General features: G+C 53.8%; 14 protein-coding genes across 14 annotated transcripts; 4 read left to right on the top strand and 10 right to left on the bottom strand.

Annotated features, from left to right (window-relative positions):
- The first annotated feature begins 300 nt into the window (after positions 1-300).
- On the top strand, positions 301-1920 carry P168DRAFT_58687 (uncharacterized protein). Its single transcript, XM_024842027.1, has 6 exons — positions 301-481; positions 532-581; positions 639-658; positions 712-854; positions 926-1221; positions 1386-1920. Exons 1-6 carry the CDS (start codon positions 379-381, stop codon positions 1758-1760), a joined length of 987 nt encoding a protein of 328 aa, XP_024689660.1. The 5' UTR covers positions 301-378; the 3' UTR covers positions 1761-1920.
- P168DRAFT_299412 (putative C6 transcription factor) lies at positions 1791-5155 on the bottom strand (the record flags this gene model as incomplete). Its single annotated transcript, XM_024838337.1, has 7 exons — positions 1791-1831; positions 2950-3311; positions 3448-3801; positions 3880-4053; positions 4102-4253; positions 4322-4906; positions 5036-5155. 7 exons carry the CDS (start codon positions 5153-5155, stop codon positions 1791-1793), a joined length of 1788 nt encoding a protein of 595 aa, XP_024689659.1.
- A 365-nt stretch (positions 5156-5520) lies between these two features.
- Positions 5521-7587, bottom strand: P168DRAFT_292958 (NCS2 family permease). The gene is made up of 2 exons (XM_024837707.1): positions 7420-7587; positions 5521-7333 (listed from the first exon to the last, which is right to left on the bottom strand). The coding sequence occupies exons 1-2, from the start codon at positions 7507-7509 to the stop codon at positions 5678-5680; spliced, it is 1746 nt and encodes a 581-aa protein (XP_024689658.1). The 5' UTR covers positions 7510-7587; the 3' UTR covers positions 5521-5677.
- Positions 7588-8012: 425 nt separating this feature from the next.
- On the bottom strand, positions 8013-10152 carry P168DRAFT_292955 (MFS transporter). Its single transcript, XM_024837706.1, has 3 exons — positions 8637-10152; positions 8417-8548; positions 8013-8334 (listed from the first exon to the last, which is right to left on the bottom strand). Exons 1-3 carry the CDS (start codon positions 9965-9967, stop codon positions 8100-8102), a joined length of 1698 nt encoding a protein of 565 aa, XP_024689657.1. The 5' UTR covers positions 9968-10152; the 3' UTR covers positions 8013-8099.
- Positions 10153-10460: 308 nt separating this feature from the next.
- On the top strand, positions 10461-12010 carry P168DRAFT_306970 (serine hydrolase domain-containing protein). The gene has a single exon (XM_024839069.1). The coding sequence runs from the start codon at positions 10792-10794 to the stop codon at positions 11974-11976; it is 1185 nt and encodes a 394-aa protein (XP_024689656.1). The 5' UTR covers positions 10461-10791; the 3' UTR covers positions 11977-12010.
- An 837-nt stretch (positions 12011-12847) lies between these two features.
- Positions 12848-14301, bottom strand: P168DRAFT_299408 (putative endo-1,4-beta-xylanase; the record flags this gene model as incomplete). The annotated part of the gene is made up of 5 exons (XM_024838336.1): positions 12848-13599; positions 13665-13778; positions 13835-13967; positions 14035-14191; positions 14246-14301. The coding sequence occupies 5 exons, from the start codon at positions 14299-14301 to the stop codon at positions 12848-12850; spliced, it is 1212 nt and encodes a 403-aa protein (XP_024689655.1).
- Positions 14302-14862: 561 nt separating this feature from the next.
- P168DRAFT_58603 (uncharacterized protein) lies at positions 14863-15290 on the bottom strand. Its single transcript, XM_024842026.1, has one exon. It carries the CDS (start codon positions 15196-15198, stop codon positions 14911-14913), a length of 288 nt encoding a protein of 95 aa, XP_024689654.1. The 5' UTR covers positions 15199-15290; the 3' UTR covers positions 14863-14910.
- On the bottom strand, positions 15120-16725 carry P168DRAFT_329807 (uncharacterized protein). Its single transcript, XM_024841509.1, has 2 exons — positions 15623-16725; positions 15120-15554 (listed from the first exon to the last, which is right to left on the bottom strand). The coding sequence occupies exons 1-2, from the start codon at positions 16648-16650 to the stop codon at positions 15275-15277; spliced, it is 1308 nt and encodes a 435-aa protein (XP_024689653.1). The 5' UTR covers positions 16651-16725; the 3' UTR covers positions 15120-15274.
- Positions 16726-17249: 524 nt separating this feature from the next.
- Positions 17250-18239, top strand: P168DRAFT_284606 (uncharacterized protein; the record flags this gene model as incomplete). Its single annotated transcript, XM_024836139.1, has 3 exons — positions 17250-17662; positions 17756-17987; positions 18060-18239. 3 exons carry the CDS (start codon positions 17250-17252, stop codon positions 18237-18239), a joined length of 825 nt encoding a protein of 274 aa, XP_024689652.1.
- Positions 18240-19684: 1445 nt separating this feature from the next.
- Positions 19685-21284, bottom strand: P168DRAFT_321481 (HSP70/90 family co-chaperone CNS1; the record flags this gene model as incomplete). Its single annotated transcript, XM_024840474.1, has 3 exons — positions 19685-20400; positions 20471-20743; positions 20969-21284. The coding sequence occupies 3 exons, from the start codon at positions 21282-21284 to the stop codon at positions 19685-19687; spliced, it is 1305 nt and encodes a 434-aa protein (XP_024689651.1).
- A 462-nt stretch (positions 21285-21746) lies between these two features.
- On the bottom strand, positions 21747-23271 carry P168DRAFT_274656 (3-isopropylmalate dehydrogenase; the record flags this gene model as incomplete). The annotated part of the gene is made up of 3 exons (XM_024835444.1): positions 22534-23271; positions 22049-22469; positions 21747-21993 (listed from the first exon to the last, which is right to left on the bottom strand). The coding sequence occupies exons 1-3, from the start codon at positions 23012-23014 to the stop codon at positions 21747-21749; spliced, it is 1149 nt and encodes a 382-aa protein (XP_024689650.1). The 5' UTR covers positions 23015-23271.
- Positions 23272-23550: 279 nt separating this feature from the next.
- On the bottom strand, positions 23551-24088 carry P168DRAFT_292949 (uncharacterized protein). Its single transcript, XM_024837705.1, has 2 exons — positions 23828-24088; positions 23551-23764 (listed from the first exon to the last, which is right to left on the bottom strand). The coding sequence occupies exons 1-2, from the start codon at positions 24058-24060 to the stop codon at positions 23677-23679; spliced, it is 321 nt and encodes a 106-aa protein (XP_024689649.1). The 5' UTR covers positions 24061-24088; the 3' UTR covers positions 23551-23676.
- An 840-nt stretch (positions 24089-24928) lies between these two features.
- P168DRAFT_299405 (TDP-4-keto-6-deoxy-D-glucose transaminase) lies at positions 24929-26398 on the bottom strand (the record flags this gene model as incomplete). The annotated part of the gene is made up of 2 exons (XM_024838335.1): positions 24929-26076; positions 26383-26398. 2 exons carry the CDS (start codon positions 26396-26398, stop codon positions 24929-24931), a joined length of 1164 nt encoding a protein of 387 aa, XP_024689648.1.
- A 271-nt stretch (positions 26399-26669) lies between these two features.
- Positions 26670-27783, top strand: P168DRAFT_242442 (Gfo/Idh/MocA family protein; the record flags this gene model as incomplete). Its single annotated transcript, XM_024833802.1, has 2 exons — positions 26670-27147; positions 27203-27783. Coding segments are annotated over 2 exons (1059 nt in total), but the record flags the coding sequence as incomplete, so codon positions are not given.
- Between the last annotated feature and the right edge of the window lie 192 nt (positions 27784-27975).

The following is a 27975-nucleotide window of genomic DNA, read 5'->3' as shown; positions in this document are numbered from 1 at the left end:
GGCGTAATCCGGCGTCAATGCGCCCCGCGACCGACGTGTCTTGGTGGAATACGTGCAGTCAGACATGGCGCAAGTTCGAGACCCATCTCTGTGAGAGCCCAATGAGCGGTCAAGAGAGATTATTCGCGCTGAGGGTCGTAGAAACCCTGTCAAGGCGTGGCTGTGGACACGATTGGTTGGATATCGCTTAATCCTGGATCGTCGCCAGGTAGCCTGCATAAGCGCCAGCCTTCCCATCCACCGTCGTGAGCGTGGATGGGGAGCTGTAATGACTTCGCTTGTTGGTATCTGCGGTTGAACCGCATTGTTCTTTGTTCAAAATTCTTCGTCGTTTAGACTTTGTTGAAGTTTTGTGCAGAATATATTATATTTGGAGTCATGGAATCGACGACAAGCCCAGTGGCGTCGACGCCAGTGGAAAAAGCTCCGACCGAATCTCCACCGCCGCCGCCTAATGATGCCCTTTTCTACGAGGAGGATGGTACGGCTAGTCATTCGATACGGGTGACATTTGGGTGCTGATTCGCGTAGAAACAGGTCACTGGACGAACCCCCGACGAGGCCCAGTCAACGATATCCGGGTAGGCCGTCCTTAAGATGGGAACTGTGAATTAGGAGCCAACACTGATGCAATATAGACACGTGCAACGACTGTTATGTACGTCGTATATATGGGAGCAGTCTGAGAAGGATATAAAGCTAAGATTACAGATTCGCCTCGGCCGAAACCTTAGCAGAGCACGCGCAGTCGCTGCTCCCAACTTCTTTCCTGCCTGTGGTGGAAGAAGACCTGAACGGGACATTCGTGTGTGATTACGATTATGACGAGGACGGAAAGTTAATCACCAGACATGGTAAATGCTGTCCCCTCTCCCCAGCTCGCTGGGCTGTCCGCAACACATGTCTATGGACTAAACCCTGTTAGACTCCTGGAGTTGTTTCAAGATCAAAATGGCACCCCCGCCCCCGGCCAAATACTACTGGGTGCAACCCGCTGTCCTCGTGCAATGGGACCCCAAGGCCGACACCCAGCGTGTCTGGTTTATCAACCTGCCCCCTCAACAGGAGGCCGACTTGACCGCGCAGATGGAAACCCTGGCGCCCTTCAAGAACCGACACTTAAACCCATACATGTGGCACGGTCTCTTTGCAACTGCAGTGCTCTCAATGTATAAACAGTCATTTTGGTATCTGCGGGATATAGTCAGGGATGTTGAGAAGGTGCGTCTGATTTTCTTCTTTGCATGTTCATGCTTTCCTTGCTTTGCTTGCTTTGCTTGCTTTGCTTTCTTCTTTGAGAATGCTGCATGCAAATATGTAAACACGCCGACATCTCTCAACGCGCAATGCAAGAAAGAAAATCTAAGAAAAGAACCGGAGAACAGGCCCGAAACCTAGAGAAGCCGACCGCCCCCGACTTCCACAACTTGCACGACATCGCGCGCCACATCTTCCACTCAACGGAGACGCTTCAAGTCGCCGAAGCGACGCTCACCAGTCTGCGCGATGAGCTCTCCCGCTGGCGTGATGAGCACCCGGATCTCGTGAGCGGGCTCATGCGCGGCTCCTGGATGCAGACGCAGCAGAGGGTGGTTTTTGCGGCAAGAGAGATTAACTCTGCGCGGATTCGGTCGCAGTCGTTGACGGATAGGTTGCAGAATGAGATTAACTTGGTATGTTTCTTTTCATTTTTGAGGATTCTCCATTGCCTTTTCCTTTTGCTTTCGCTTCCACCTTTTTCTAAGGAAAGAAAGAACTAAGGAAGGAAGAAAGAAAGGGTGGCTAAAAAGCTAATATGGAATGAAAAGGCATTCAACCTCGTCTCGCAGCGCTTCGGCAAAGACGCCCAAAGCGACAGCGCAATCATGAAGACCATCGGAGTCGTCAGTCTGGTGTATCTCCCCGGCACATTTGTGTCTGGCGTTTTTGGAACCAATTTCTTCGACATGGATGGTCCCGGGCAGGGCCAATCGACGTGGGCCGTATCGTCGAACTTCTGGCTATACTGGGCTGTGACGGTGCCGTTGACGCTGGCGACCGTTATGGCTTGGGCGCTGTGGCATTTTTATCAGACTAAGACTAGGCGCGGGCAAGCTCGGATGATGAAGAAGCCGGTGCAGGATAACGATTCGGCTGTTTAGTTTTGCTTTCTCTCTGGTTGTTTCTCATTTGGATTGGTTGGATTGGTTGGATTGGTTGGATTGGTTGGATGGGTTGGATGGGTTGGATGGGTTGGATGGTGTTGAGTGGGATCTGGCATCTGGCATGTTGAATTTTTTTCAGTAGTCTCACGGGACGTACCAAAGTACCTATATAGAGTTTGTCATAGAAACTATATAAAGCTCTGTAAAGCATCCACTTCGCGTCTTCTGAAGCATAGGCCTGAGGAACGCGTACAAGCCCCCAAGTAGCCCCAGAGGATCCCCCAAAGTACCCGCGTAGAGACTCAAAGTACCCAAAGGGTAGATAGGAGACCCTCCCCAGCACCCGCGTACACACCTATAGCTTGAAGAAAAAATTAGTTACATAGTTAGTACATATTTGGCCATAGTATAGAGTTCTATACATTGCTTGTAGTAGATCAAGAGTTTACATGCGATTCTCGGAGAGTACGTATTGACTAAATATTCTCAGGAGCTAACATAAACAGGTAATTATGCGGTAAACCACTGCAGTTGTTAGCAGCCATATTCTCCTATGATATTGGTGGGTGACAGTTGGCATAATTGATGATGTTGGATACATCTATCTATCTCTTGAATATAGTAGCCCAAAACACCCTAAACTGGAAAAAAAAAAAAAAAGAAAGAAAGAAAAAAAAAACAACAAACCAACAAAACCCATACACACTTAGATAACCAAATATATAACCAGACCAATCTAATCCAAATTAAATCAAATTATTCGTCTCCGAAGACGTCTCCCCCGACATTCGCCTCCCCACCGCACTAACCCCGGCAAGCTTATCCAGCTCCTGAAACAGCGGATCTGTCTCAACGGGTAACACGACGCCCTTTTCCCTCGCGACAGCCTGCACCGCGCCTAGCGTCGTGCGGGTTGCCTCCCAGCGGCGCGAGAAAGCCTTTGCGGCAACGCAGAGACCGATGAAGGCGTCGCGGTTGAAGGGCTCGTCGAGGCGTGGGAAGAGTGTGAAGAGCGCGGCGGTCATCCATTGGATGTTGCTTGCTGGCATGCGGTCGAGGCCCCAGGCGCCGCGGTGGGTGCGGATGAGGTCTGCGATGCTGCGGGCGGAGGCGAGGCTTGTGGGGGTGGGGGAGGGGTTGAAATTGGGGTTGGGATTGGGAGTCAGGCTGGGGGGATGGGTGATGGTGGTGAGTGATGTGTTCTGCAGGGCGATGGTTACGGTGTGATAGCACATGCTGTTTTGGTCCTGTTAGTATTGAGGGCGAAAAATTAAGTTGGGTGGGAATTGTAAAGGAAACACACTGCAAGCACAAAACATGTGGAAGCTCCATATTCCCCCGTGCCAAACACCCTTGCAACCGATCGGCGGCCCACTGGCGCAGGCGCTCGTCCAGCGATGACCATTCGTGCCGAGGGGTAGTCTCTTCTCCGCCGTAGAGGAAACGCGTCGCGTCGTAGACGATCGGGCTGAGGCTGGACAGAGCCGACAGGACGCAGGCGGTGTGGGACGGTGTCGGGGAATCGTCCGTCTGCGCGGGATAAGGCTGCCAGTCTTCTTCTGGATCGGCTGTGTGGTCGCAGGGTGGTGGCGGCGCGCAGGCCGCCCCCTGCGGCGATTTGATGGCGGGGACTTTCTTCTCGGCGAGGGCGTGGATCCTGCGCGTGTCAATCATCTTTCTTCCTTTCGGACTGGGTGATGGAGCGGTGCATCGGCGGGTATAAGTCAGGTCCTACGTGGCGATGTTGAAGATGCCCCAGCGAATGGAGTAGACGGCTTGGGCCATCAATGATTGGTCTGGGTCGGTGGACCCGGCGACGGGTGGGTTATCCTGGACGAGCTCGCGCAGCGAGTAGGCCAGTTGGCTGCGGTAGATCCAGCCTTGACGGTCGCGACGGGTGAGGGAGGCACTGGATGATGAGCTTCTGTTGGACGGATGGTGGGGAGAGTTGGCTCACCATGTCCACAGCACCCCGAGTCCTTGGACTGTTGGTAGAGTGATCCGCCCTTCTTCTCTTTCAAGTAACCGTTTGGCCTCGTCAAAGAAATGCGCCCCTTTCGAGGCGACATCCCCGGGGATGGCATACGCTTCGGGGTAGTCGGAGTATGCCTACACCATTAATACAGGCCGAATGGAAAAAAAACAAAGACGAAAAGCAGAAACGGAGAGAAACATACACAAGCATCCGCCAAAATAATATTCACTAAAAACGGCGAACAAAAGCGACGCCCAGCGGCATTACCCGTCTGCATATCACGCAGAAACCGCCCGCGGTCGACCCAACAGCCCCCAAACGGCTGACACCACGTGAACCAAAGCGACACCAGATGGGACACCAGATCGTCATCCTCGACGACTCTCGTCCACGGACGCGCGGGGACCCGAAACCGCGGGGTATCCGACAAGCGCTTGGTGTCGAGGATGCGACGCAAGGAGCGGGCGTCGTCCCTCGAGTCGACGACGTGCCCGATCTCGAGAATCTCGGGGGTCCGGGCTGCCTCGTCGCGCGACAGCTGGTGGTCAATGTAGTAGCGGATCTCGGGCAGGGATGCGTTGCTGCGGATGAGATTGACGAGCGGATAGGCGCGACGGTTGCCGCTCTCACGCAGGACGCCGACTAGTCGGACGAGGAGGTCTTCCTTGTCTTCGAGCTCATCGATCTTGCGCTTCAGGGCGCCACGACGGCGACGGTCGGCAGTGGTGTCGAGGGTGCATTCGAGGCGCGATTTGTGGCAGTTGGCGCAGGGGACCATTCCGGTACACTGGGGACATCACTCGTCGGAGGTGGATGGTTAGTTCTTCTTTCTTTCTCTTTCTTTCCCTTTCTTCCCTTCTTTCGATCTCCATACTGTTGATTCCTAATCTGAACGGGTTGATGGAAGACTAGTCACCTTCAACTTGCGCGCCTTGCATGCCTTGCAGGCCGTCCCAACATTCTTGCGGCGCTGGGAGTCGGTGGAGGCGGCGATCCCGGGCGGAGCGGGGGCCAGAAGACGTCTACTGTCGGCCATGATGGGTGAAGGGGGAAGGGGGGGGCAAAAGAAGTCAAGCCATGTTTGGAGGAGTGGAGGGAAAGAGAGAGAACACGCAAGGGATGAACAGCAGGTCAAGAAGCAGAAGAAGAGGAGAAGAAACAAAAGCAATGAATGCGACTCGGTCGAAAGAATGCGGAACCGATGCGTATCGTATTTATGACGTATGATTGGCCGGGACGGCCAGATCTGGTATTGCTGCTGGTTAGGGTTTAGGGTTGCCCTCTATCTCTATCTCTATCTCTATATCTATACCGATGCCTATATCTCTGTCCTTTGATGTCTTTGGTTTGGAGTCAATCTTGGAAGAAAGATGTGAATAGTTATATAATAAGTCACGACATGATGCAATCCCCAATCAACGGAATTATCTTCCCTGTACAACGTCGCCCCTGTTACACCACGGACAACAAAGAAACCGTTCGAGACAATGTCCAACCAAAAAGCTAATCACGACAGACCCTGACTCCAGATACCCAAGAAACCAACAAATGAAGATTATTATGCTTTGGGATGTTCCGCCTTCTCCCGCACAGGCTCCTGCGAGTTGATCGACTCTTCCACCACCACCTCGCCTAATCGCGGCTCACCGTCTCGCCACTCGTCCTCCGCGAACTGCGACTCGTCCCCCCGCCAGAAGTCCTTCTTCCCCCGGAACAACCGCTGCAGCCACGGGGGGAAGAACCCGCCGGCGATCCGCCACGTCCAGGGGTCCTTCTCGTGCTTGTTGGGCGGCACCAGACGGCCCCGGGACCCGACCTCCACCACCCACACGATCATGTTCAGCAGCATGTAGCTGAGGATACCGGCGATCAGCCCGTACGCGATACTGTACGTGAACGGCATGATGGCGATGGTCAGGAAGGCGGGGACAGCGTCGCCATAGTACCGCCAGTTGATCTCCGCGGCGGCCTTGCACATCAGCGCGCCCACAAGCACCAGCGTGCAGCCGGTGGCCCACGGCGGGATGGAGGCAAAGATGGGCGCGAAGAACACGGCGATGAAGAAGCAGAAGCCCGTGACGCACGACGTTAGCCCCGTGCGCCCGCCCTCGGAGATACCGGCACCGCTCTCGACGAACGCCGCGACGGGCGGCGTGCCCAGCAGCGCGCCGATCGAGATGGTGATCGCGTCGACCATGTAGGCCATGGCGCTGCCTTCGAAGTCCTGCGTGCGCTCGTCGATCGTGCCGGCGAACTTGGCCATCGAGTACAGCGTGCCCGTCGTGTCGAGGATGTCCACGTAGAGGAAGGTGATGAACGCCAGGCCGAACTCGGCCCCGTGCCCCGTAAGGTCCCACTCCATGGCGAGGAGCGTGCGCTTGATCGGGTGGAAGGTCACCACTTGCTTGAAGAAGTCGAACATGTTGTCGCCCAGCGGCGTGTGCGGGAAGTAGGTCACCGCCGTCGGCCGCGGCCAGCTGATGATCGACACCAACAGGATCCCGATGATCACGGCGCCCTTGACCCGGTACAGCATCAGACACGCCGTCAGCACGCCGCCGCAGAAGATGCCCACCCACATCGTCGGGCTGCGCATCTTGTCCGCCGACGGGCACAGTCCATCCTGGCGGAGCGCGTCTGAGCACCCCGCCAGCTCCATCGGCGTGTCCTGGGCCCCTGTGACCAATCCGATGCCCGCGCTGTAACTCAGTCCGATCAACGTCAAGTACAATCCGATTCCGGCACCCGTGGCCAGCTTGATCGACGCTGGCAGCGCCCGCGCTAGCCACTGCCGAATGCCCAGCAACGTCAGTCCCAGGAAGACCCAGCCCTCCACGAACACCGCCGTCAGCGCGATCGAGTAGGGGATCATGCCCTGTCCGTGGTACCCGACCACGGTGTAGGCGAAGTAAGCGTTAAGGCCCATTCCGGGGGCGATGGCGACGGGGAGGTTGGCGAGGAGGCCCATGAAGAACGTCCCCAGGGCGGAGATGGCAGCGGTCGCCGTGACCATATCGCGGTTGATCTCCTGCACGCACATCAGGTAGTCGGTGTTCGAGTTGCAGTTGTCGGGGTCGTCGGCGGGGCACACGCAGTTACCCCCCGACTTGGACGTGATATTGGAGTTGACGCTAATGATGTAGGCCATGGCGAAGAAAGTCGCCAACCCGGCCCGGATCTCGGTGAAAAAGAAGGCACCTTTGCGTTCGCGGGGCTGTCTTCGTTAGTCTCTTCATCATTCTCACATCCAACCCTTGAATGAGGGGGAGGGAGAGGGGAAGAGAAATGGGGGGTACATACATGGCCGGAGTTCTCGAGCAAGAACCAACGCCCAATAGGGCTCCGCGCCACCGAGAGGTTGGTGCGATGCACCCAGTCGGATAAACCCATGATGGATGGCTATACAATAGGAGCTAATAGGAGATATCCTACCTCCAGGGATGGGAGAAACCCAGCAAGGAAAGCTCAAAGAGCAGAAAAGAACCAACACAACACGAAAAGAGAACGAGAAAGGAAGAACAAGAGGAACCCAGCCAGCTCAACGGGGGCGATCGGCTAAAAAATAGGTTCGAAATTTTTCCCTCTTATCATCCCCCTTCGCGTGAGCATCTTGCGGTGGATCCATGGGACCGACGCCGGCAACCACTGATAATCCGATTTATTCGCCCCCTGCGGACCCCCGCCCGATGGCGAATCACGGTGCTCACGGAGACGGTGGCCAAATGGGGATCATTATTCATTTGGCATCTATCGATTCGGTTAGTCGGTTAGGTAATGCCCTATCTTATCTCTGGAACTGCCTTGATCATCATGGATCATTACCGCGGCTGGGTTGACGCGACGCTGCTATCTCGTGCGGGGCCAACCCTAACTCGGCCGTCACTTTCCAGGACACGTGCTATTGAATCAATTCGAAATAGAACAAAAAAAATTCACCAGATGTTTACAGACAGAAAACAGGAAGAAAGAAACAGATATGTCTACTCCTTCTCCGCAAACACCGCCGCCGTGGGCGCAAATTTACTCTTCTTCCGCAACCTCGGCCCCAGCAGGATGAATCCCAGGGGAATGGGAATCATAATCGCCGACAGACACCCCAGTAGCGTCCCCGCCCACTGCACCCCTAAATTCACAAACATCTGCTTCGAGAACAGGGGGAAGCATGCGCCCACCGCCGACCGCAAGATCGTGTTCGCGGCGAACACCGACGCAGCACTACGGAGATATCTCCCGTTAGCTGAGATCGCGATCGCTTGGCGAGATATGCAGGGTAGTATCTGGGGGGGGGGAAGCATACAATTGCAGATAAGAGTCGATCAGATAATTGAAACATTGGAGGAAGATGCAGAAGATGCCGAACCCAACCAGCACCCCGGACGCTGTGGGGGCCATCCAGTGGATGTCGTTCGTCCAGCCTGTCCACCCGAACCTGTTTTCTAGTTAGCGCGTTTCATCCGGCACCAGCTGGAAGGTAAAGTACGCGCGATAAAGGTGCAAGACAAGCGAGAGAAGTGTACCAGAATAAACCGAGCGTAAACGCTATCCCGCCGACAATCGCGGACGGCAGCCTCCACTCCGGGACGGGCACGTTGTTGTTGTTGAGCAACTTCCGCGTGTATGACTTCTGCCCCAGGAGCGTGTATATCCCGCCGAGGAACTCGCCCACGATCAGCCCGATGAACGGCAGACTGCCGACGCCTAGATTCATCCCGTGGATGCCCTGGAAGACCACCGGGTAGGCCGCCAGCAGGGCGTACATCAGCCCATAGATGAACGACATGTAGACCGTCACCAGGAAGACGATCGGCTCGGTGAAGAGCATACGGAACGGCCGGCTGAAGTTGACCGTGATCAGCTCGTCGAAGTCCAGCTCGACCTCGTCCTGCCGCGCGTGGATGCCCCAGTTGCGCGTCTGCCGCCGCAGCTTCTGCGCCTTCTCCACGAGCACCAGCGGCGCGTACGTCTCGCGGAAGAAGACCAACAGCAGCACTGTCCCTAGAAATCCCATGATCGCGGAGATGTACATCGTCCAGCGCCACCCCAGGTAGCTCATCACGATGAACCCCCCCGTGAACGGGGACGCGAACGGCCCCACGAAGACGGCCATGGCGAACATTGCGATCGCGACGCCGCGCGTCCGGTTGCTGTACATGTCTGCGAAGGTCGCGGGCACGATCGCGAGCGGACTGGCGCCGAACAGCCCCGCGAAGAACCGCGTCAGCATCAGAGTCTGCACATCCTTGGCCGTCGCTGTGGCGATCGTGAAGATGCTGTACCCGAACACGCCGGCCGTGATGGGCCAGCGTCGTCCGATCAGCTCACTCGCCGGCGCCCAGAAGGTCGGGCCTGCGGCGAACCCGAGGACGTACAAGGTCACGCCCAAGGTAGTGACCTCGGTGCTGACGCCGAACTGCTCGCTGGTGGCGCCGACCGTTGACGAGAAGATGGCGCTGGCGAAGGACGAAACGAATGTCACGTAGGCCAGAATGACCGACAGCAGGACCTTCCTACCGATCGGCCAGTTGTGGGGATGGCACGGGTCGTCGGCGTCGGTGAACTCGACAACGTACTTCTCCGGGTCTGGCAGCTCCGGCGGGTATTCCTTTCCTGCGCCCATCGGCAGCCATTGATCGCGCGGTGTACGACCCTTTGTCGTACCGACAGTGGACTGCGCCGTCAAACGAAGCGTCTGGATGCGCGATATCTCCACGCGGCTTTGGTGTCTGCTAATCGGCGACGACCCGTCGCCGGCGAACGCGGTGTCGCCGCGCGTTGGGTGCGCGGTATCCAGCTGCGACAAAGCGCTGCTGCTAGCACTGTCTCTTCTATATTGGTCTAAATCTGCCATGCTGGAACCGTGAATGCATGTCGGAACTGGAATGCCCCCGATAGTCGTGTTAAATGTTCATTCTAGGAACGGCCGGAAGCCCGGGTGATGGTGTCATCGACCCGCGGAACCGGAGATCGGAGTCACTCTGCGGCATGTGGCTCCCCTGGCTGTTATATTCGGCAGTAGAGTATATTTATTCTCCCCTGGATTGAACCCGAAAGGCACAGAGCATAGGGTGTCGGCTATGCAGGACGATTTGAAAGAGTGGTGGCCTCCTTGTTCCACGATGACATCATCCATCGCAGCCCTAACAGACAGGACTGAATGCAGGCGCCCTTCAACTTCATCCCCACACAAAACAATGGCAGCTACTTCTTAGTAAAAGCTTGGTAATCATATTCCCCGATTCCATACCGCCAGCGACGACTTTTGATATGAGTCGCTCTTGGTCCCAGACTAACCAGGGGCCCCTGTCCCCATCACGACGGTAACCACCCCCATCTAATCATCACGCCATTATAATGCTTTATAATCGAAGTGATTCTTCTAATAAGGTGGTTGGTTATATTTTCCATGCTTTATAATCGAAGTGATCCTTCTAACAAGGTAAGTTCAGTATATTCTTCATGCTTTATAATCGAAGTGATCCTTCTATCAAGGTAGTAGTTATATTCTCCATGCTCTATAATCCGAGTGATCCTTCTGATCCTTCTAACAAGGTATATATTCTCCATGCTTGATAATCAAAGTAATCCTTCTGAAAAGGTATATAATCTTCAACCGATGCCTGGGCTTGTTCATCATCCAGTGAATTCAAACAACCAGAGCGCCGCATCAACACCATGACAGTAGCGACTGCAGGAACCTGCCACCCGGCCTTCGCGCCGCTGCGCGAGCGCCTTGAGAAGAACATCGCCAGCGGCGACGAGCTTGGTGCTTCGCTGTGTGTTACCATTGGTGACGAGACGGTCGTCGACATCTGGGGCGGACACGCCGATCCCGCACGCTCCAAACCCTGGTCGGAGCACACTATTGTGCCCGTCTGGTCACTCTCTAAGCCCATTTCCAACCTGGGCGTCCTGTTGCTCATCGACCGCGGCCTGGTCGACCCGGATGCGCCGCTGGTGACCTACTGGCCGGAGATCGCCGGCGCCGGTCGCGACGATATCCTTGTCCGCCATGTGCTAGGCCACACGGCTGGCTTGCCGTCTTGGAATCCGCCTCTTCCCGCTGATCAACTGTACGATCTCCCGGCCGCCGCGGACGCCCTCGCTCGCCAGGAGCCCTGGTGGACCCCCGGCACTGTTGCTGGCTACCACGCCCTCTCGCAGGGCTATCTTACGGATGCGCTGGTGCGCCGCGTGGCCGGGAAGCCGCTGGGAGAGTTTGTGCGCGACGAGCTGGCCACGCCGCGGGCCGCGGACTTTCACTTCGGGGTGCCGGCGAGCGAATGGGGCCGGATCGGGGAGATGGTCCCGCCGCCACCGTTCAAGGACATGCCCGGTCCGGAGAGCTTGGTCATGAGGGTTTTGGGCGGGGGCTCGTTACCTGCGACCGAGTCAGCGACGCCAGCTTTCTGGAGCGCTGGAATCCCGTCCATGGGCGGCATTGGCAACGCGCGTAGCGTCAACCGCATCTTGTCTGTCGTCGCACAGAATGGTACCGTTGACGGGCGCCGATTCATGGGCGCGGAGACTATCGATGCGATCTTTCGGGAGCAGTCCCCGGACAAGGAGATCGTGATGGATATGCCTGTGCGCTTTGGGATGGGGTTCGCGTTGTCCCCGCCGTTGAGTCTGTCTGAGGAGGAGAAGAATTCAATGAGCTGGTTGCCTGCTGGCCGAGTATGCTGGTGGGGGGGTTGGGGTGGTTCCATCGGGGTGGTCGACATCGATCGCCAGATAACCATCACGTATGTCATGAATCATATGGGCCCGGGCACGATTGGGGGCCCGCGCGCGACCGAGTATGTGACGGCGATTTATGAGCTGGTCCAGGCGTATGAGGCTTTCATCGCATCTAAGTAGTTGTTGTAACTTGCAGTTGTTGTCAATTCAATTTATCCCCGTCAAAGTACCAACTTCACCAGCTTGTCTCCAAGCTTCCCGTAGGCTCATCGTAGGCTCACACATGTCGGATCGTCCTGATCTATGCCCAATCCATCAGCCATGCCAGGTACCGATCTTCATTTCTCTATTATCCATTCTAGGCCTGGCCGGGCTCCACTTTGAACTGCATCCGCGTCGTCGGCCCGAGCCAAACCACAGAACCATCGACATTGTAGCGGAAACGGGCGGCTCGGATGCGGCACTTGCCCGTCTTCAACTCGGTAAGTGTCCGACGCAGTGGATTCGCCATCACAAGGTCTCCACAGATGAGAAATATCACTAATTAAAACGGTCAGGACCGGCCGTCAATTTCCCGTTCTTCTTCATCCCGTTACACTCAACGTGGTTCTATGGCTAGTTCACATTTGGTGCTGTCTCTGCTGATGGACTATCGATAGTAGTAGCAATGGTGGTGGAATGGCGATGAAGTCCTCGAATGCTTGATGGTGTACGTTGGTGGGAGAGTCGATACGGTCAGACGACAAGTTAACAACCAAGCTACACACGTGACTACTGTTGACCTACTATACGACCATATTCTATCTATATCATTATCTATTCTCCTGAGCAACGGATACTGTTTGTCCTATATAAGATCCAGTATAGTGGGGGTGTTGATATATCGGTTCAGTATAGGCTTCTTGTGCTATATACTACCACTCAGTACGTCACGTAGATACTCATTTTTTGCCTAGCATACTCTAGTACATCAGAGTACTACCTATAATCGACACCCAGGCAGAGAACAACAACCCGACATGGCGTACCTAAATATGACCCAATATACCCCTCACAAACACTGTGAATAGTAATCATTCTGCTTCTGACACGTCGTGCCACTGACACAGACAATCGGTCCCGTCCAATGCAAGCCTCCACACTGATCCCATTTCTGCGCCACCCCAGTCGAAGTCGGCGCGGCAGAGCTCGTCGTCGTAGTCATCGTAGTCCCAGCCGTCGTCGTCGTCGACGAACCACCACCCCCAAGACCCGCCATCAGCCCCGCATACGCAGGCTTCTTGGCCAGGTTCTTATCCCACGGGCAGGCATCGCCTTCCCCGGGAAAGACGTCAGGCACCCACGAGTACTTATCCGTCCAGTCCCAGATGGTGATGCCCACGCAGTCGGTGTTTTTGACGCAGGCGGCTGCCACGGCGCGGTAGTCGGTCGACTGCTGCGCGAGCTGAGCGTCCGTTGAGGGGAGTTTCAGGCGGATGTCAAGCTCGGTGTAGGCGGCTTCGACGCCCAGAGAGGTGTAGCTGGAGAGCGTGCTGGAGAGAGCGGACTCGCTGGGGCTGCTGCCGACGACGAGGTGGGCTTGCATGCCGACACCGTCGATCTTGACGCCGTAGGATTGGATCAGCTTGACGATCTTGGCGGCTGCGGTGGATTTGGCTCCGGGGGATTCGATGTTGTAGTCGTTGTAGTAGAGCTTTGCGGTAGGGTCTGCTGCTGCTGCTGTGGCGAAGGCGATGGGGAGGAAGGCTTCGCCGATGTGTTTCAAGAAGGGACTGTCGCGGTAGGTGCCGTCTTCGTTGAGGGCTTTTGATTGTTAGCGTTATTTCGATGGCTGTCAATGGTGGTGCTGAGGGGAATGGTGAGCTTACCCTCGTTGACTACATCCCATGCGTAGCACCGTCCCTTGTAATGGGTAGCCACCTTCGTGATGTGGTTCTTCATTGCTGCCAGGAGCGTCTCGTTCGTCCAGGTGCCGCTTGATACTTGTTCAATTTAGTATAAACCACACTGGTAGCCCATAGGTTTAGAATTGACGTACCCCAATTGGGAAGCTGGCTGTGCCAGACGAGGGTATGACAGCGCAGCTTCTGTCCATTGGTCTCGGCCAAGTCGGCGATGGCATCCCCGCCGGCAAATGAGAACGAGTTCTGCGAGGGTTCAGTGGACTCCCACTACGTCAAAGTTAGCATACATAGTCCAATGGATTATAGACATGGGAATGTAGTAGGGGCGACTCGCCTTCATCGAGTTGGACGGCGTGATTTGTCCGAAATCAGCGGTATTGCCCAGCTGCTTGAGATAGGGCGCGTCGCTCAATTCGCCATTGTCGGTGGCCGTGCCAAAGTACAATTTTCCTTTTGCAACGGCGGCTTCATGGAGACCTGCAGCGACGACTCTACACGCGGTGTTAGATAGTCACACCCGAGAAGCGTAGATTGTAGGGACATACAGATTCGGAAGAAGTCCGACAGCTAGGGCCGCGGCCAGAGACGATAGCTGGACCATTATGACGACAGGGAACTGCTATTTTCAAGTAGGATGGGTAACAAGCTTGAGTCCGTTGTTTCATTCTGGCCGGGTTTCTTCAGGGTTTATATACGATCGACAGGGACTTTTTCCTGATTCCTGCTCATTCCTGGCTCTCGTCTGCAGCCGTTGACGGACCGTGAGTCGGGCCAGAAGGCGTATAATCCGTAACTAATTGGTTGAAGTAATCACTCCTGTTCATCCGGTGGCTTGGCCGTTGGGAATTCAGCCTGAAGTGCCGGGAGACGCGTACTTTCGGAGTTGAAACTGCAACGCGGCGATGCCTCTTCCATGCGGGCACTTGAGTAGAATTAAACTGTAGTAGATCAACTGACTTCTAAATCACAATCATGTCGATCACTGAAGATCGCAGAGAAACACACCGTTGATCGATAAAAGGTAGAGAACGGTGGGGAAGATACTCGCAACTTCGCGACATGGGCTTCGTACAGGGGTCCCCGCATTTGCAATTCCGGATAAATCCCGCGTGTTGCTGCTGGCTCAATTGTCTCTGAGCGAGGCTGTCATAGCCGAATTTGTACTTTCTAAATTGATATCCAACCATTGAATTCTTCCATGACTTGCCGTTCATTGCATGTTTTGGGATGCGCCACCACGTTCTGGAGGTCTCCGTACTAAGTTAGTCGTCACTTTGATATCAAAGATCGCCACGGCTTTCCGCTTTCCTGGAGAAAAAATGGGGAAAGAAAGGCAAAGAATATCTACATTGAAGGTCGTGAGTAACTTCTTGATTAATTCATCCAGTCCTGGACGCATGGCCAGTAGGAACAAATAGTGGATGCTTGTGAATATATAGAAGCAAATGAGTAGAGTAAAGATTTCTTGGACACGAGGCAACTCGAGAAAGATCACCATATATGTGCGTTCATGCGCTTTTTCTTCTTCTTGTCTGTAAACCCCAAGGCTCGGCTGTACCCAGTATGTGGCACGTTTAGCACCCCATACATACTGTCCACTTGTTCTTGGCTACCAAGAGCTCCTGCTCGTCGTCCTCAACAGCGCGAAGTGTGAGTGCAAGGAGGATCGGAACTAGCTTTTCCATGTGGCCCAGGCTGCTTGTCTTGAAAGGCCCAACTTCAGAGATTGTCATGAAAGTCTCCGGGTCAGTTTCGTCAAACGACCCTTGCCCTCTCAGGTACGAAAGATACTTGCTTCCATATCTGGCAAAATTCAGAAAAATTTCGTTTCTGTCTTGTAGCACCTGGAAACGGCTTTGCACTGTGTTAGCTTGAGATCTCCCTTAATCTTTTCCAGATATTGGCCTTTTCTTCGCACCTACCGACCAAGAGGGTCCGGAGGCTCGTTTGGGTATTCCAGAATCCAGGCCGCCATCTGAGCACTTTCCTGCATGAATATTTCCAGCGTGCGGCTGGCCCTAGTCGCCGCTTTGACCTCAACAAGGGCACGGACACGTCTCGCATTCTCATCTGCCAGATACCCATCGGTTCGTGCTTCATAGAGTTTCTCTTTCTTAGTTCCCTTTTCGACAAAGGCCTCGAATGCTTTCCGGTGCATGGTCCAGTGCTGGGAAAGCTGGAAATGCTCTGTGATGGCATTCAGGAAATTGATAAGAGCTGTGTTGACGATCTGTTCATCAATAGACTTTGGAAACGTCTCATTGGGCATCCAAGCAGGGGTATCTGGCGACCTCCACTGGTAGGAAGCGGGGGAAGCCGGGGGAGATGGGGTTTTTGGTGGCCCTTTGGAGCCATCAGACGGCTCTCTCGCATCTTTCAACCGGAGTGCCAGTGGCTTTTTTGACCCCTTCAGTATAGCTGGCAGCGACTTGCTTGCATTCGCGTCTGCCTTCAATTTAGTTGGCGACTGATCTTGCTCCTCCATAAGGGCCCTTCTTTGGGCCCGCGACCTAGTATGATTTGCAGGGGATGACACGATAGACTCGCTGACTTCTTTGCTTTCGACCTTTGTGGCACTATCTTGATAAAGCTTTGCCAGGAAAAAATTACCCTCTTTTCGTTTCTTGCCGTGCCCGTCCTTGAAGCCGTCGCAGTATACCTTCCAGGAGTCATACTCGCACAACATACGATTCGCCTCGTCGATGAATCTTTGGTCCAAGCCAAATTTATCATAATCAAGACGATGTATACTTATCTTAGTTCGTAAGACGCGAAGAGACAGAAAGTTTTCCAAAGTAAACTTGGAGGCTGATCCGAATTCTTGTGTTTGCGTCGTTCGATCGGTTTTGCCATCTTTTGGCCACAATGCTCGCCATAGCATTGTATTTCGGGGCGGTGCGATTCCAGATCCGGATGACATGGCTCCTTCAAAGAGAGTAGTCACGATCATCCAAATAACACCGAGGAATTGAAGCGATTTCGTACTCCTCGAAAAGGCATTTAACGAGATATATACATACTTGCCCGTCAAGAAAACTGGTCAAAGCCGGGACAGTCAGAGAGCGCTTCCCACTCTTTTGTACCTCGACTCCCCTCTTCCGTAACAGCCTATAATAGCGTGATTACCGCTGTATACCCCTGCCACTTTGTACGATATAGTGACAACAGCAGCCTATGGTTCCAAGTTGGGACCCTAACTTACCGGATCCGGTAATTAGGGCATCTATCCTGCGCCAAGACCCCGATGTGCCGGGGCAACCATGAACTCGTGATTGCGCGCGCTTTGTTATCAGCAACCTTCACCTCCACCTCCGCATTTCAAAACAGGGCCGTTTCTCCTCTTTCTCTCATTCAATGTTTGTGTCGCTCCGCTACTTCTTTACTGCAATTATGCGAGACTATTCATCACTTTGTTGATTGTCTATGTATTTGTTCATCTTCTTTTGCTTTCAGGTCATAGAGGCATAGATCAGCCGTCGCCGCCACAGCACTTGTCATTGCTTCTCGCAACCTACGGAGGACGTCCTCATCCCCCCCGCCCCTTCAAGGATGACTTCCGCACCCGAGAAAGCCGCTCCAAATGCAGCAGAACGCAAAGGGCATCTTGAACGTCTGCGGATACTCGAACGCCGGGTATACGACACGGAGAATGTCTTGTATAATGAGGCCGAGCTCAGTGACCTCCATATCTCCGCCAAGCCCTTCACGTTAAATGAGAACGGAGAACCTACTTTTAAGCCATGTTTTTTCAATCCTTTCAGGGGCAATCTCGAGGAACACCCGTACGTCGGCGAACTCGAAGGCGATGAAATGGAATGGCACTCCTACGATGAGACGAACGAAATTTCACCAATGGGCTGGGCTCAACTCACGTTCGAATATTGGCAGGATTATATGTTTGCCCAATCATTCGAGTTCAAGAAGCGGACTGGTACCGATGTACCTGCTATAGTGTGCAGATCGTATGCTTTTTCTCCCCCCTCCCCACGAGGAACATCAGCATGCATTCGGTTTTTTTTCCCCCCGCCCTTGCTAACCGAGTGGTCTTTTTACAGGACTAACCACTATGCACTCGACCTGGAGGAGTGCAACGGTCCTGTGGCTTGGCTTTCATGGGGTCTTGGCCACAGTCGAGATTTTCCAAAACGTCCACATTTTCTCTGCTTAATGACAACCGATATAGATGGTGAAAACGACAAGCTCACTCGAGGGGAATTGCTTTGCATCCTTCGGATGCAGGAGAAATTCCATACAGTCCCGTTCCTGAAGCAACACGATATTTTCCCAGTACGTTGTGCTTTGCTACCCCCCAAGAGTAAATACCCCGAGTTCAAGACCGATACTAACGCACAGAGCTAGGTTTTGATTATCTCGTTCATGGGGCCCCGACATGCGCGAATGCTCCAAGCCCATTACGATGGTTCGGAATTGATTATCCACAAGACCGTTCTCTATGATTTTACCGGGGACAGGAACGTGAAGGCCCTGTCGCTTTTCTCACGATGGGCTGCTTCTTCTGGCATTGGGAGCACGAGCTAGAAACCAAGCGCCACTCGGCAAATTATCTGCAGACGTGCTGCCAATTTTCTGCTCATTCGGAAATCACAGTCTAGTTTGTCCTCCGACCCAAGCGGACATCATTCGCCGGCAGTTGATTCAACTGGGGTTGGAACTTGAGCCTTCCGTGGGTTTGTTGCAGGTGCAGCGTGTACTCGCGTTGAAGACATTCTTGATCGTCAGCCGAGCCCCGGATTTGCTGGTCACTATGGTCACATTAGATCTGTGGCCCTGTCTAGACACTGGATGACGATGCTAATGAGGTCGACCAAGGATATATCCAATGGGCAGGGGATTCGACAATGCCACAGGAAAGCCACTGGCAGGATTATGATCACCATTCTGGTGCTCACATCCTCAGCCAGGGCAACCCGAATAGCGACACGACGCTGTGGGTATGGAGAATCACAGCTGATACAGGATGACCTCGTCGGGGGGTAAATTGGGCATGGGACGAGGGGAGAGGTGGAGAAGAAAGGGGAAACTAGGAAGTGTGATAACCCAGCCCAGCGCCTTGGCTAAAAGCACCATCATCATGGCAAACAATGCCATGCAAACGACAAAGACCAACAGGAAGTAGATCAAGGGACTATGTTGTTTATTGGTTGGATAACTGTAAACCTAGGGTTATATGTATCCATCCATGGGCCCTAGGATAGTTTCTATGGATAGCATATAGCATCTATCAAAGACGTGGGTTCTTAGAATGCCCTCTTGCGCCTTAAGATTTAACTCAATTTAGAATAAAAAGATTATTTGCTTATGTGCACATGTAACAGTGACATTCCGTCTAGGAGAGAAGCAAATATTCAGTCCCGGATGTCGTCAGGGATGCCACTATCTCTGATAGAATATCTGCCACTCGGCCGACAAGACGGGTTAAACAGCCTTTTACTCCTCGGTAGGGTGGGTATATCCCGTTGGCAAGTGACACAGTACCACTTGAGTTAGTTATATGACCTACGATAATCGAGCACATGCAGTTCTGGAACATACTAAACTGTAACATTCAACATGCAGAATCTCGGATCCGAGATCAGGACATCGGGCCCGAGATCGAAGCAGTTTAATATCTGCCAAGACTAAGTGCCACCGATTTGCACGGTCGTCGACCCACATCTACGTCAGTCACACAGATGAACTATCCTAATATCTGGCGGGTGTGGTGCCGGCAACCGTCAGTAGTTAACTGGCCTAGTACAAGTCTAGACCATCATGCTACAGTGGTATCTGAGGGGTATGGGGTTCATGTCATGATCACGTTATTCCCCGAGCAAGTCAGCATCGTCTGCGCGGGAGGTGTGGCCACGCCGCGGGAGAAATGGACTGTTGGGCCTGAAAAGGTCAAAGATTGTAGACAGCGCCCGCACCCGATAAGCCCACAGGCAGACTGAAAACATACTTCACCTTGGAAAGGAACAAGTCGTTCAGCCGTTCTTACGAGCCTTCATTTCGGAGATGAACTGTCCAGTCTTTGCAGACGGAATCACGTAGATCCGAACCAGTTCGTCGACCACCTCGACCTTCCCGCCGCTGAGGATCTCCAGGAGCGGGAGCTTCTTGCCTGCCTTGATCAACCCACCGGTGACAGTGTCCATGAAGCATTCCACGCCGTTCATCGTGTACTCCTTCTTGGTATCCCACGGCAAGGGGAAGATGTACTCCAGATGATCCTCGATGCAGTTCATCTCGGAGAACGACTTGATGAAGTCGGACTGCGCATCCATGTGGTACAGGAAGACAGCCGGGAACTCCAGGGTGCTCTCGGGGGAGAGCGGGTCCGGAGACAGCCGGATGCCCGCGTCTTCCATCTCGGCGGGCTGGTCCGTCTTGCGGGTGCGGATCTGCCGCGCCCGCAGCGCGGTGCTCAAAAGCAGCCTTTGCTTCCGTGTGCGCTCATCGTCGGCCCGTTTCTTGGCCGCGATGCGCTCCAAAGAGGCCTTGCGTTCAATGGCTTTCGACAGAACCTGCTGCAGTGACTTGTTGTTGGGGTCGATGGCAAGACCCCGGGTCGCGGCGTCTTCCGCTTCGGAGATCTTGTCCAACGCGTACAAGGCCGCGGAGGAGCGGTAGAAGGCTTTGACATTGGCGGGATTGAGCTTCAACACCGAGGCACAGTCTATGGTCGTAGAGCGGAAATTTTCTATTGCATGGACATTAGCATATGTTCACGAGATTAACCGGCGAGGGCAAAGGGGCAGCCAGTAACATACTCAACTCCAGATTGGCCAGAGCACGATTGATATAAGATGCCTCTTCAACCTCGCGCTTCAGCTTCTCCTCCGCGGCGAGGTCTTCCGGCTGGTCCCACTTGTCAACCTTGGCTTGCAGAATAGCGATAGCCTTGGTGTAGAACTCCTTAGCATCGACCCAACGCTTTTCCCGCGCGGCTTCGTTGCCTTGTTCCCGGTAGTTCTGGGCGACCTCGCCGCGGGTACCCTCGTTTTGGATCGCTTGGATAGCATCAAGCATAGGGTTTTCACCATCTGTGATCAACAGCGTTCCACATTAGCATATGAACCAATCTATGCCAAACGGCAATCAACAATGCATGACCGCATGTATTATCAGATTCTACCATTCCACTGGTATTCATTTCACGCCGTACGAGAGTATGAGTTGTGTACAGCTTCAATGGGACCCGAAAATAGAATCATCACGAAAGCAGTCTGTGGAGAGAAAAGAAGAAATGATATTTCGAAGCCACTTACGCTCGTCGCCCGCCTTATCGATATCCGTCATGAACAAGGGCGTCTTGTTCATGTAGCTCTGGATGTCTTCCATGGTGTTCGACTTGACGGACGCCATCGTCGCCGACATCTTTGGCGCCAACGGGTCCTTTTCGATCTCCTTCAGACGCTCCTCGTTGATAGGGAAGGGCGCCTCATCCTCGCCGGCGGCGCCGGGAGGCGGGGGAGGTACGTCCACATTGGCGTGGAATTCCCGCGGAGGGTCCTCCTTGAAGTGCTTGTCGTTGAGTCTAAGGGACTCGTCGAAGTCGTCCGGGAGCTCCTCTACCTGACCCATGGTGGGAGATTGTTTGCCGCAAGGGGTTTGGTGTCGAAGGGGTGGAATGTCTGCCAGATGATTCTTCTTTTATGCGCGGGGGGACAAACAGGACAAACAGGTGGGTAGGGTTAGCCCTTCACTACCAAGATGCCGCTGTCGTCATCATCATAGGGAGGGGTATGGATTGTTTTGGGTTCGATCTAATCCTCGCTGGTTGCGAAACAGCGATATACAACTGATATTTTATTTACTATCATGTCGTGTCTACATGGAGTATATGTGCGGGATGTCTTTCCATGCCTACCGAGTACTCCACGTTGAGATACATTGTTTAGTAATCCAGGTTTATGCTTCCGATGCTGCATGCATCATTCAGGCACCATCAGGCACCAGTCACTCATGTGACTTGTACAAACAATAGTCAACGGTGACAATTTGAGATCACTATTTTATCTAGATTGAACAGGTGCAGCGCACTATCTAATTACTGGCAGCAGAGGCAGCCTTGCCAGACACGTCACCCCGCAGTGCTGCAACCACTGCATCGCCAAACTCCTTGGTCCCCGAGTTGCCTCCTAGATCGGAGGTGCGGATTCCAGCATCCAGAACAGCGCGCACAGCCTCTTCGATCTGGCGAGCTTCTTTCTCCATGTTAAACGAGTAGCGGAACATGAGCGCCACGCAAAGGATCATAGCAGTGGGATTCGCGATATTCCGGTTGGCGATCCTGCTGCCATGTTAGCTTCCTTGACCCCAATTATGACTCGGGTAGGGAGACGTACGTAGGCGCAGACCCGTGGGTTGGCTCATACAAGCCCCTCACTTTGCCCTCCTCGCCCGCCTGCGGCAGACCGTCGAGGCTGGCGCTGGGGAGCACCCCCAGTGTCCCGACGAGGGACCCAGCTTGGTCGGAGATCATGTCGCCGAAGGTGTTGTCCGCCAGGATGACACCGTTCAACGCCCGCGGGTTGGTGGCCAGGATCAGGGACGCGGAATCTGCGAGCTGATGCAGTAGCTTTACCTGAGGATACTCTTTCTTTATCGTCTCCTCGACGACTCGTCGCCAGAGTCGCGAAGATGCCAGCACGTTGGCCTTGTCGAGCGAAATAACCGGCCAGGGGGGGTCGTGTCGCAGGGCCAGCTCCGCGGAGAGGCGAGCGATGCGTTGGATCTCGGCGGTCGAGTATCCCCACTCGTCCATGGCTTTACCCATTAGCACACTGATATTCAATCTATGACGGGGGAAAGGGGGTGGGGGTAAGCAAACCATAGTCCTCCTGCTCGACCTTCCTCCCAAAATAAGCACCACCACAATTCTCGCGCACGACCACAAAGTCCACCCCTTCAATGATATCCTGTCGGAACGGGCTATACTCCCGCGCAATCGACCGACTCGGCGAGTCTACCGAGCAAGGACGCAGATTGGCGTAAATATCCATGGCCTTGCGCACCTGCAGCAAGCCGCCCTCGGGCCCGTCCAACCCGCGCCGGATATGGTCCCATTTGGGCCCGCCGACGGCGGCGAACAGCACAGCGTCGGAAGAAATGGAAGCGTCTTTCACGGCCTGGGTGACAGACTGCCCGTGGGTGTCGATGCTGGCACCTCCGATTAGCTCTTCCTGGAGGTCGAATGCGAGGGTGGGGCTGTTGAATGTGGAGAGGACTTTCGTGGCTTCGGTCATGACCTCGGGGCCGATCCCGTCGCCTGGGAGAACCAGGATTTTGTAGGTCTTTTTCAAGTCTGTCATGTTTCTTGTAGGGGGTATGGATAGTAAGATTGATTACTCGAGCGACAAAAATGTCAGTTGGAAGTCACGATGGGTCGTATTTATGACTCCATCGAGATCGGAGATCAGGCCGATTATGCGGGGAAAATCCGGTCTTACCCCGAAACGATGCCGGGTGTTGATCATTCATCCTTACGGATTATCTTAGGGAATTGCTTGAGGGGGCTATTACGAAGATTTGTACAGATGCTACGAGAGGGCGTTGTCTTCTTTAATTGATTTTGTGATGGTTATTCCTTCTAGAGCGTATCAAGCCAAGTCCCTCTACGAACTTCATTATACTGCAGGAAAAGGCTACATGGCTACACGTAGGAAGGCATAACAGAAGAAAGTAGCCTATAGTCCTTTACCGCTGGCCTCTGGCTTGAAATATAGTGCCATAGGGGCCATAGAAGGGTCTTGATCTAGTATACTAACAGAACTCTAAGACGATATGTCGCATTGAGATTGGATTACTTACATAGCCCACAAGAGCCACGATGTACTGTATAGCCAAGTGACAATCTCGCTTTCTTGTTGCAACAGGATATTAATTGATGAGTATGACCCTCACTCCTCGCGAAACCTCCAACCGCTAAGCACTCCCAAGTTGACCGACCCATCACGACACATTCAGGCCATCCTCAACACAAATTGTGAATTAAATGGAAAATCAGCATCGATACAGTAGCCGCGACCAAGCAAAGACTATGGTCCACATAGTCGCTAGACCTGTGTAGCTGCCCGTTAGCGCCTCATGATCACCATGGCCAGGTCATCTTCTACTCAACTCACCCCGATTCAACGATCCCCTTCAGCAATATTAATGCTACCACGAAACAAACAATGAAGTGTAATTGGCTAGCCACGAGGTAAGCAAGCAGCCTATCGCAGAAAATATCGCGACAGTCAGCGCATTTCCATATGCCGTTGTGCGCATTGACTTGATTGAGTGGGGTTCTTGACGCTTTGCGCCTGGGTTTAATGGGCGTCTGCTCGTGTTGTGGGCTTATCCTGATGCTCGTCATTCTGAGTGGAGGAGGTACCTTGTTGGTACCATAACATTGGGGATTGAATGGCTTCTTGTTCTTGGGGGTGGTATTTCTGTTATTATATTTTAGATGGCCGCTATCAGCGTCATCATGACAGGGTCAATTAGGGTGTATGTGTACAATCTACCAGATGTAGCTTTAGACTTTGGAATCCCAGGTCCGCACCTATTACCTGCGGGAAATATTCCCTGTAATTCACAGCAATGCTCCGCAAGGATAGTAGAAGAGCAATCCTCGGATGCCACCGGGACACAGAACCAAAATTCCAATCTACAGACAACGAATGAGGTCGTCTTGTAATCACGAGTCCGGTTGCGCCGATGGCGCCCATACCCTTTGTCCACGGGAAGTTAGTCTATGGGGGCGGTCTGAAGACTACAGCCACGGTAGCATGGGTTGGATAGGAACTCTCCAATGGCGCCACACGAGAGGGGAAAGTATAGATCCTTGTTTGTGAGCGGGGATTTGGTGCCTGTATAGGGCAGGGACGCGTGGGTGTGGCTGGAAGGAGAGAACTCTGTAAAGATATGAGGTCATGGTTGAATAGAAACACTGTTTTGATATTGATATTAGTCAAGTTTTTGGCAGTGAAGAGCGAGATAGGGTTGCAATGATCAAGATCTTACTGAACTTTGTTTGCAGAGTCCAGTGAATGGCAAGTCACCGAAAGCTTATTGCTCTTCTGTATTCTGTCTGAAGGTCATTACTCCACCCAATCACATCTTATATCAAACTGCAGAATAGTAGCAGGCATATTATATCCAACTGAGTAGCGTTGCTATAGCTCATACAATTTATGTCTCGACTTGCTATGACTGATATCCCAACTACACATATCCCTAAGTTATTGAACCGTCTCTTCCCAAAACGCAAACACCGCACTGATAACCACTCCCTGCTCCTCATCCGACAAATCCAGATGCACCGGCAGAAGCAGAATCTGCGCCGCTGCCAACGAAGTCACTCGGTCCGGGCCTACGAACCGCCCATGCTCCCTTCCGTACGGGGACCGATGCAGCGGCATGAACTGCGGGTGCGCCTGGACGCCCTTCCCCGCCAGGAAATCTACCAACGGACTTCTCCGCGCAGGATCCACCACCCGGATGTAGAAGACGTTCGCATTGTGCGTCGTGTTAGTCGGCACACGCGGCAGAATCAGATGTCCTCTGTCCTCCAGAGGAGCCAGTGCGTCGGCGTAGCGGTGCCAGATGTGGCGACGGCGCGCGACGATCTGATCAGCGGCTTGGAGCTGCGCGTAGAGGAAGGCTGCTTGGATCTCGGACAGCGTCGCGTTGATGCCAATGTCGAGCCACTCGTAGCGCGGCACTTCGCCGCGCTGGAAGGCCAAGCGGTTGGTGCCGTGGGCGTAGAGGATGTCGGCGCGGGCGACCAGCTGCGGGTCGTTGATAAGTAGCGCGCCGCCTTGGCCTGCGGCTGTAAAGTTCTTCTTCTCCTGGAAACTGAGACAGCCGAGTTGGCCGATTGTGCCGAGCATGCAGCCGTGGTGGGTGGACGTGCATGCCATGGCGGCGTCTTCGATGACGAGGAGGTTGTGCTGCGATGCGGTGCGCATGACGGCGTCCATGTCGCAGGCAACGCCGCCGTAGTGCACGGGGATGATAGCGCGGGTTTTGGACGTGATGGCCGACTCAATGAGAGAGACGTCGAGAGTCATGGTGGTGTTGTCGAGGTTGACGAAGACGGGGACTGCACCGCGCAGAGCAAATCCGTTGGCCGTCGATACGTATGTGTAGCTGGGGAGGATGACCTCGTCGCCGGGCTGGATGTCGGCGAGAATGGCAGCGATCTCTAGGGCTGAGGTGCAGGATGACACCAGGATGGCTCGACTGCCACTACCCATGTATTGGGATAGCCATTGCTCGCAGAGACGAGTGTACTTCCCTTGTCCGCTGAGGTTCTTGGAGGCGAGGGCATCCTGGATGTTGGCCAACTCGCTGCCGACGAGCGTTGGCGTTGTCGTGGGGATTAGGGCTGGGGCCATAGTGACTTTCTGATGGGGCATATAAGGTTGGGACATATGTGGTATCTGCGTATGAGGGAAAAGTTTCGGTCTTCACCGGAAGGAACGAGGGGGTAATGAGGGATGGATGACGTTCTAAACCGGGCTTGATGACTCTTCAGGATAACCTTGATCTGCTGTGATACATGATCATAGCCAGGTGCTTGAAGATTACCTGCCAGGTGGTCCTATATCACTAATCTATCCGTTCTTTATCGTGTCTATTATCCTTTATTCATCCACCACGCAAGCATCAGCTTCAAGCTCAAGACCTCAACCATACCGCGCCATCATGTCAGCCCCTACAACTCTCACTCTCAAATGGGGCATTCTAGGTATGTCATATCAATATACCAAATCAATTCCTTCAACAAGGTAGAAATTGACAGCCTCCCAGCAACCGGACGCGTCGCCGAATGTATACTCTTCTCCTCTCCTCCTCCTCCCATCACCCAGCCCTAACTCACCTCATCCCAATCCAGCGTTTGCCAAGGACCTCCTCCTTGACCCACCACCACCACCACCATCACCATCACCATCAATCTTACCCTCAAACGTCAGATACACCCACTCTCTTGTAGGAGTCGCATCGTCCACCTCCCTCGAAACTGCGCAAGCCTTCATAGCCAAAGTCAAGGCTCCACCCCCCTGCGTCCCCCATGGCAGTTACGAATCGCTACTTGCCTCTCCCGGCGTTGATATTGTCTACATTGCCACCCCCCACTCCCACCACTTCCAGAATGCCATGGCTGCTCTCCACCTCGGGAAACACGTCCTCTGCGAGAAGCCCCTCGCTGTCAGCGGCGCCCAGGCAAAGAAACTCTTCGCGGTTGCTGAAGCCAAAAAGCGCTTTCTGATGGAGGGTCTCTGGACGAGATTTCTCCCAGCGGGCTTGGCGGTGCACCAGCTTATTCGCGGCGGTGCTGTCGGGACGATAACGCGTGTCTTTGCGGATAATAGCCTAGGCATGGACCCGACGCAGGACTTCATCACGGGAGATAGAATGCTTGCTCCCTGGCTGGCAGGCGGGGCGTTGATGGATTGTACTCTTCCTTCCCCCCTGACTTCTAGAATCAAACCTTTGCTAACGTCAGACAGTGGCCGTCTACTCCCTCCACTGGGTCTTCCAAGCCATGTCGCCAAGAGCAAAACCCCGATATCCCATCAAGATCTCATCAGCCGCGACCCTCAATTCGAACTCCGGCGTCGACGAAACAGTAACCATCCTCATGATCCTCCCCCCTGCAGCAGAGGCAACAGAAGACCCCGCCATCCTCGCCATCGCTTCAGCGAGCCTCCGAGCCACAGACGATCCAGACGGCCACACCCCCGTGGTGCGCATCCAGGGCGACAAAGGCGAGATTCAGGTTTTCGGGCCCCCGTGGCGCCCCTCGAGGGTGTGTGTTGTGGAGTGCGAGCAGGGGCCCAAGAAGGTGAGCAAGACTCACGAGGTGGATGTTTCGTTCCCAAACAGGGTTTATGGGTTGAGGTACGAGGCCGATGAGGCGGCTATGTGCATTTATTATTTCATGAAGGAGAGCATGACTGTCCCATGGGAAGATACGCTGTTGAGAATGAGGGTGTTGGATTCAGTGAGGAGGCAGAATAGGATCGTTTTCCCCGCGGAAGTTGAGTCTGTGGACTATCCAGTGGCCTTGCCTACGAAGACGAGGAAGTAGGTTGGTATGGTGTGGGTTATTACTATTTGGTTTTTATTTGGTGTTTTGCTTCAGGTATCTCTCATTTCTCAAGTTGTAATTCCTCGCTTCGTTCAACGGATTGGTCACATGGCTAAATTGACATTGATTGTTCTATAAACTAGATAACTACTAAAACATATAGCCCTGTAAAGCAGCCATGTAGAATTATCG

This window comes from Aspergillus campestris, assembly GCF_002847485.1.
Source record: "Aspergillus campestris IBT 28561 chromosome Unknown P168scaffold_12, whole genome shotgun sequence".
Lineage (NCBI taxonomy): Eukaryota > Fungi > Ascomycota > Eurotiomycetes > Eurotiales > Aspergillaceae > Aspergillus > Aspergillus campestris.
The sequence above is the reverse complement of the archived record's forward strand: the minus strand, read 5'-3'. Positions and strand labels throughout refer to the sequence as shown.

Coding starts and splice junctions, on each gene's coding strand:
- P168DRAFT_58687 (XM_024842027.1), top strand. CDS start 379: ATGGAATCGACGACAAGCCCAGTGGCGTCGACGCCAGTGGAAAAAGCT. Junction 482..531: donor CCTTTTCTACGAGGAGGATG/GTACGGCTAGTC, acceptor TGATTCGCGTAG/AAACAGGTCACTGGACGAAC. Junction 1,222..1,385: donor TAGTCAGGGATGTTGAGAAG/GTGCGTCTGATT, acceptor ACCGGAGAACAG/GCCCGAAACCTAGAGAAGCC.
- P168DRAFT_58603 (XM_024842026.1), bottom strand. CDS start 15,198: ATGGTGATCTTTCTCGAGTTGCCTCGTGTCCAAGAAATCTTTACTCTA.
- P168DRAFT_306970 (XM_024839069.1), top strand. CDS start 10,792: ATGACAGTAGCGACTGCAGGAACCTGCCACCCGGCCTTCGCGCCGCTG.
- P168DRAFT_329807 (XM_024841509.1), bottom strand. CDS start 16,650: ATGATCGTGACTACTCTCTTTGAAGGAGCCATGTCATCCGGATCTGGA. Junction 15,555..15,622: donor CCTCCGGACCCTCTTGGTCG/GTAGGTGCGAAG, acceptor CACAGTGCAAAG/CCGTTTCCAGGTGCTACAAG.
- P168DRAFT_292949 (XM_024837705.1), bottom strand. CDS start 24,060: ATGACGAGCATCAGGATAAGCCCACAACACGAGCAGACGCCCATTAAA. Junction 23,765..23,827: donor AAGGGGATCGTTGAATCGGG/GTGAGTTGAGTA, acceptor GCAGCTACACAG/GTCTAGCGACTATGTGGACC.
- P168DRAFT_292955 (XM_024837706.1), bottom strand. CDS start 9,967: ATGGCAGATTTAGACCAATATAGAAGAGACAGTGCTAGCAGCAGCGCT. Junction 8,549..8,636: donor TTTACGCTCGGTTTATTCTG/GTACACTTCTCT, acceptor ACTAGAAAACAG/GTTCGGGTGGACAGGCTGGA. Junction 8,335..8,416: donor ATCGACTCTTATCTGCAATT/GTATGCTTCCCC, acceptor ATATCTCCGTAG/TGCTGCGTCGGTGTTCGCCG.
- P168DRAFT_292958 (XM_024837707.1), bottom strand. CDS start 7,509: ATGGGTTTATCCGACTGGGTGCATCGCACCAACCTCTCGGTGGCGCGG. Junction 7,334..7,419: donor TGCTCGAGAACTCCGGCCAT/GTATGTACCCCC, acceptor TAACGAAGACAG/CCCCGCGAACGCAAAGGTGC.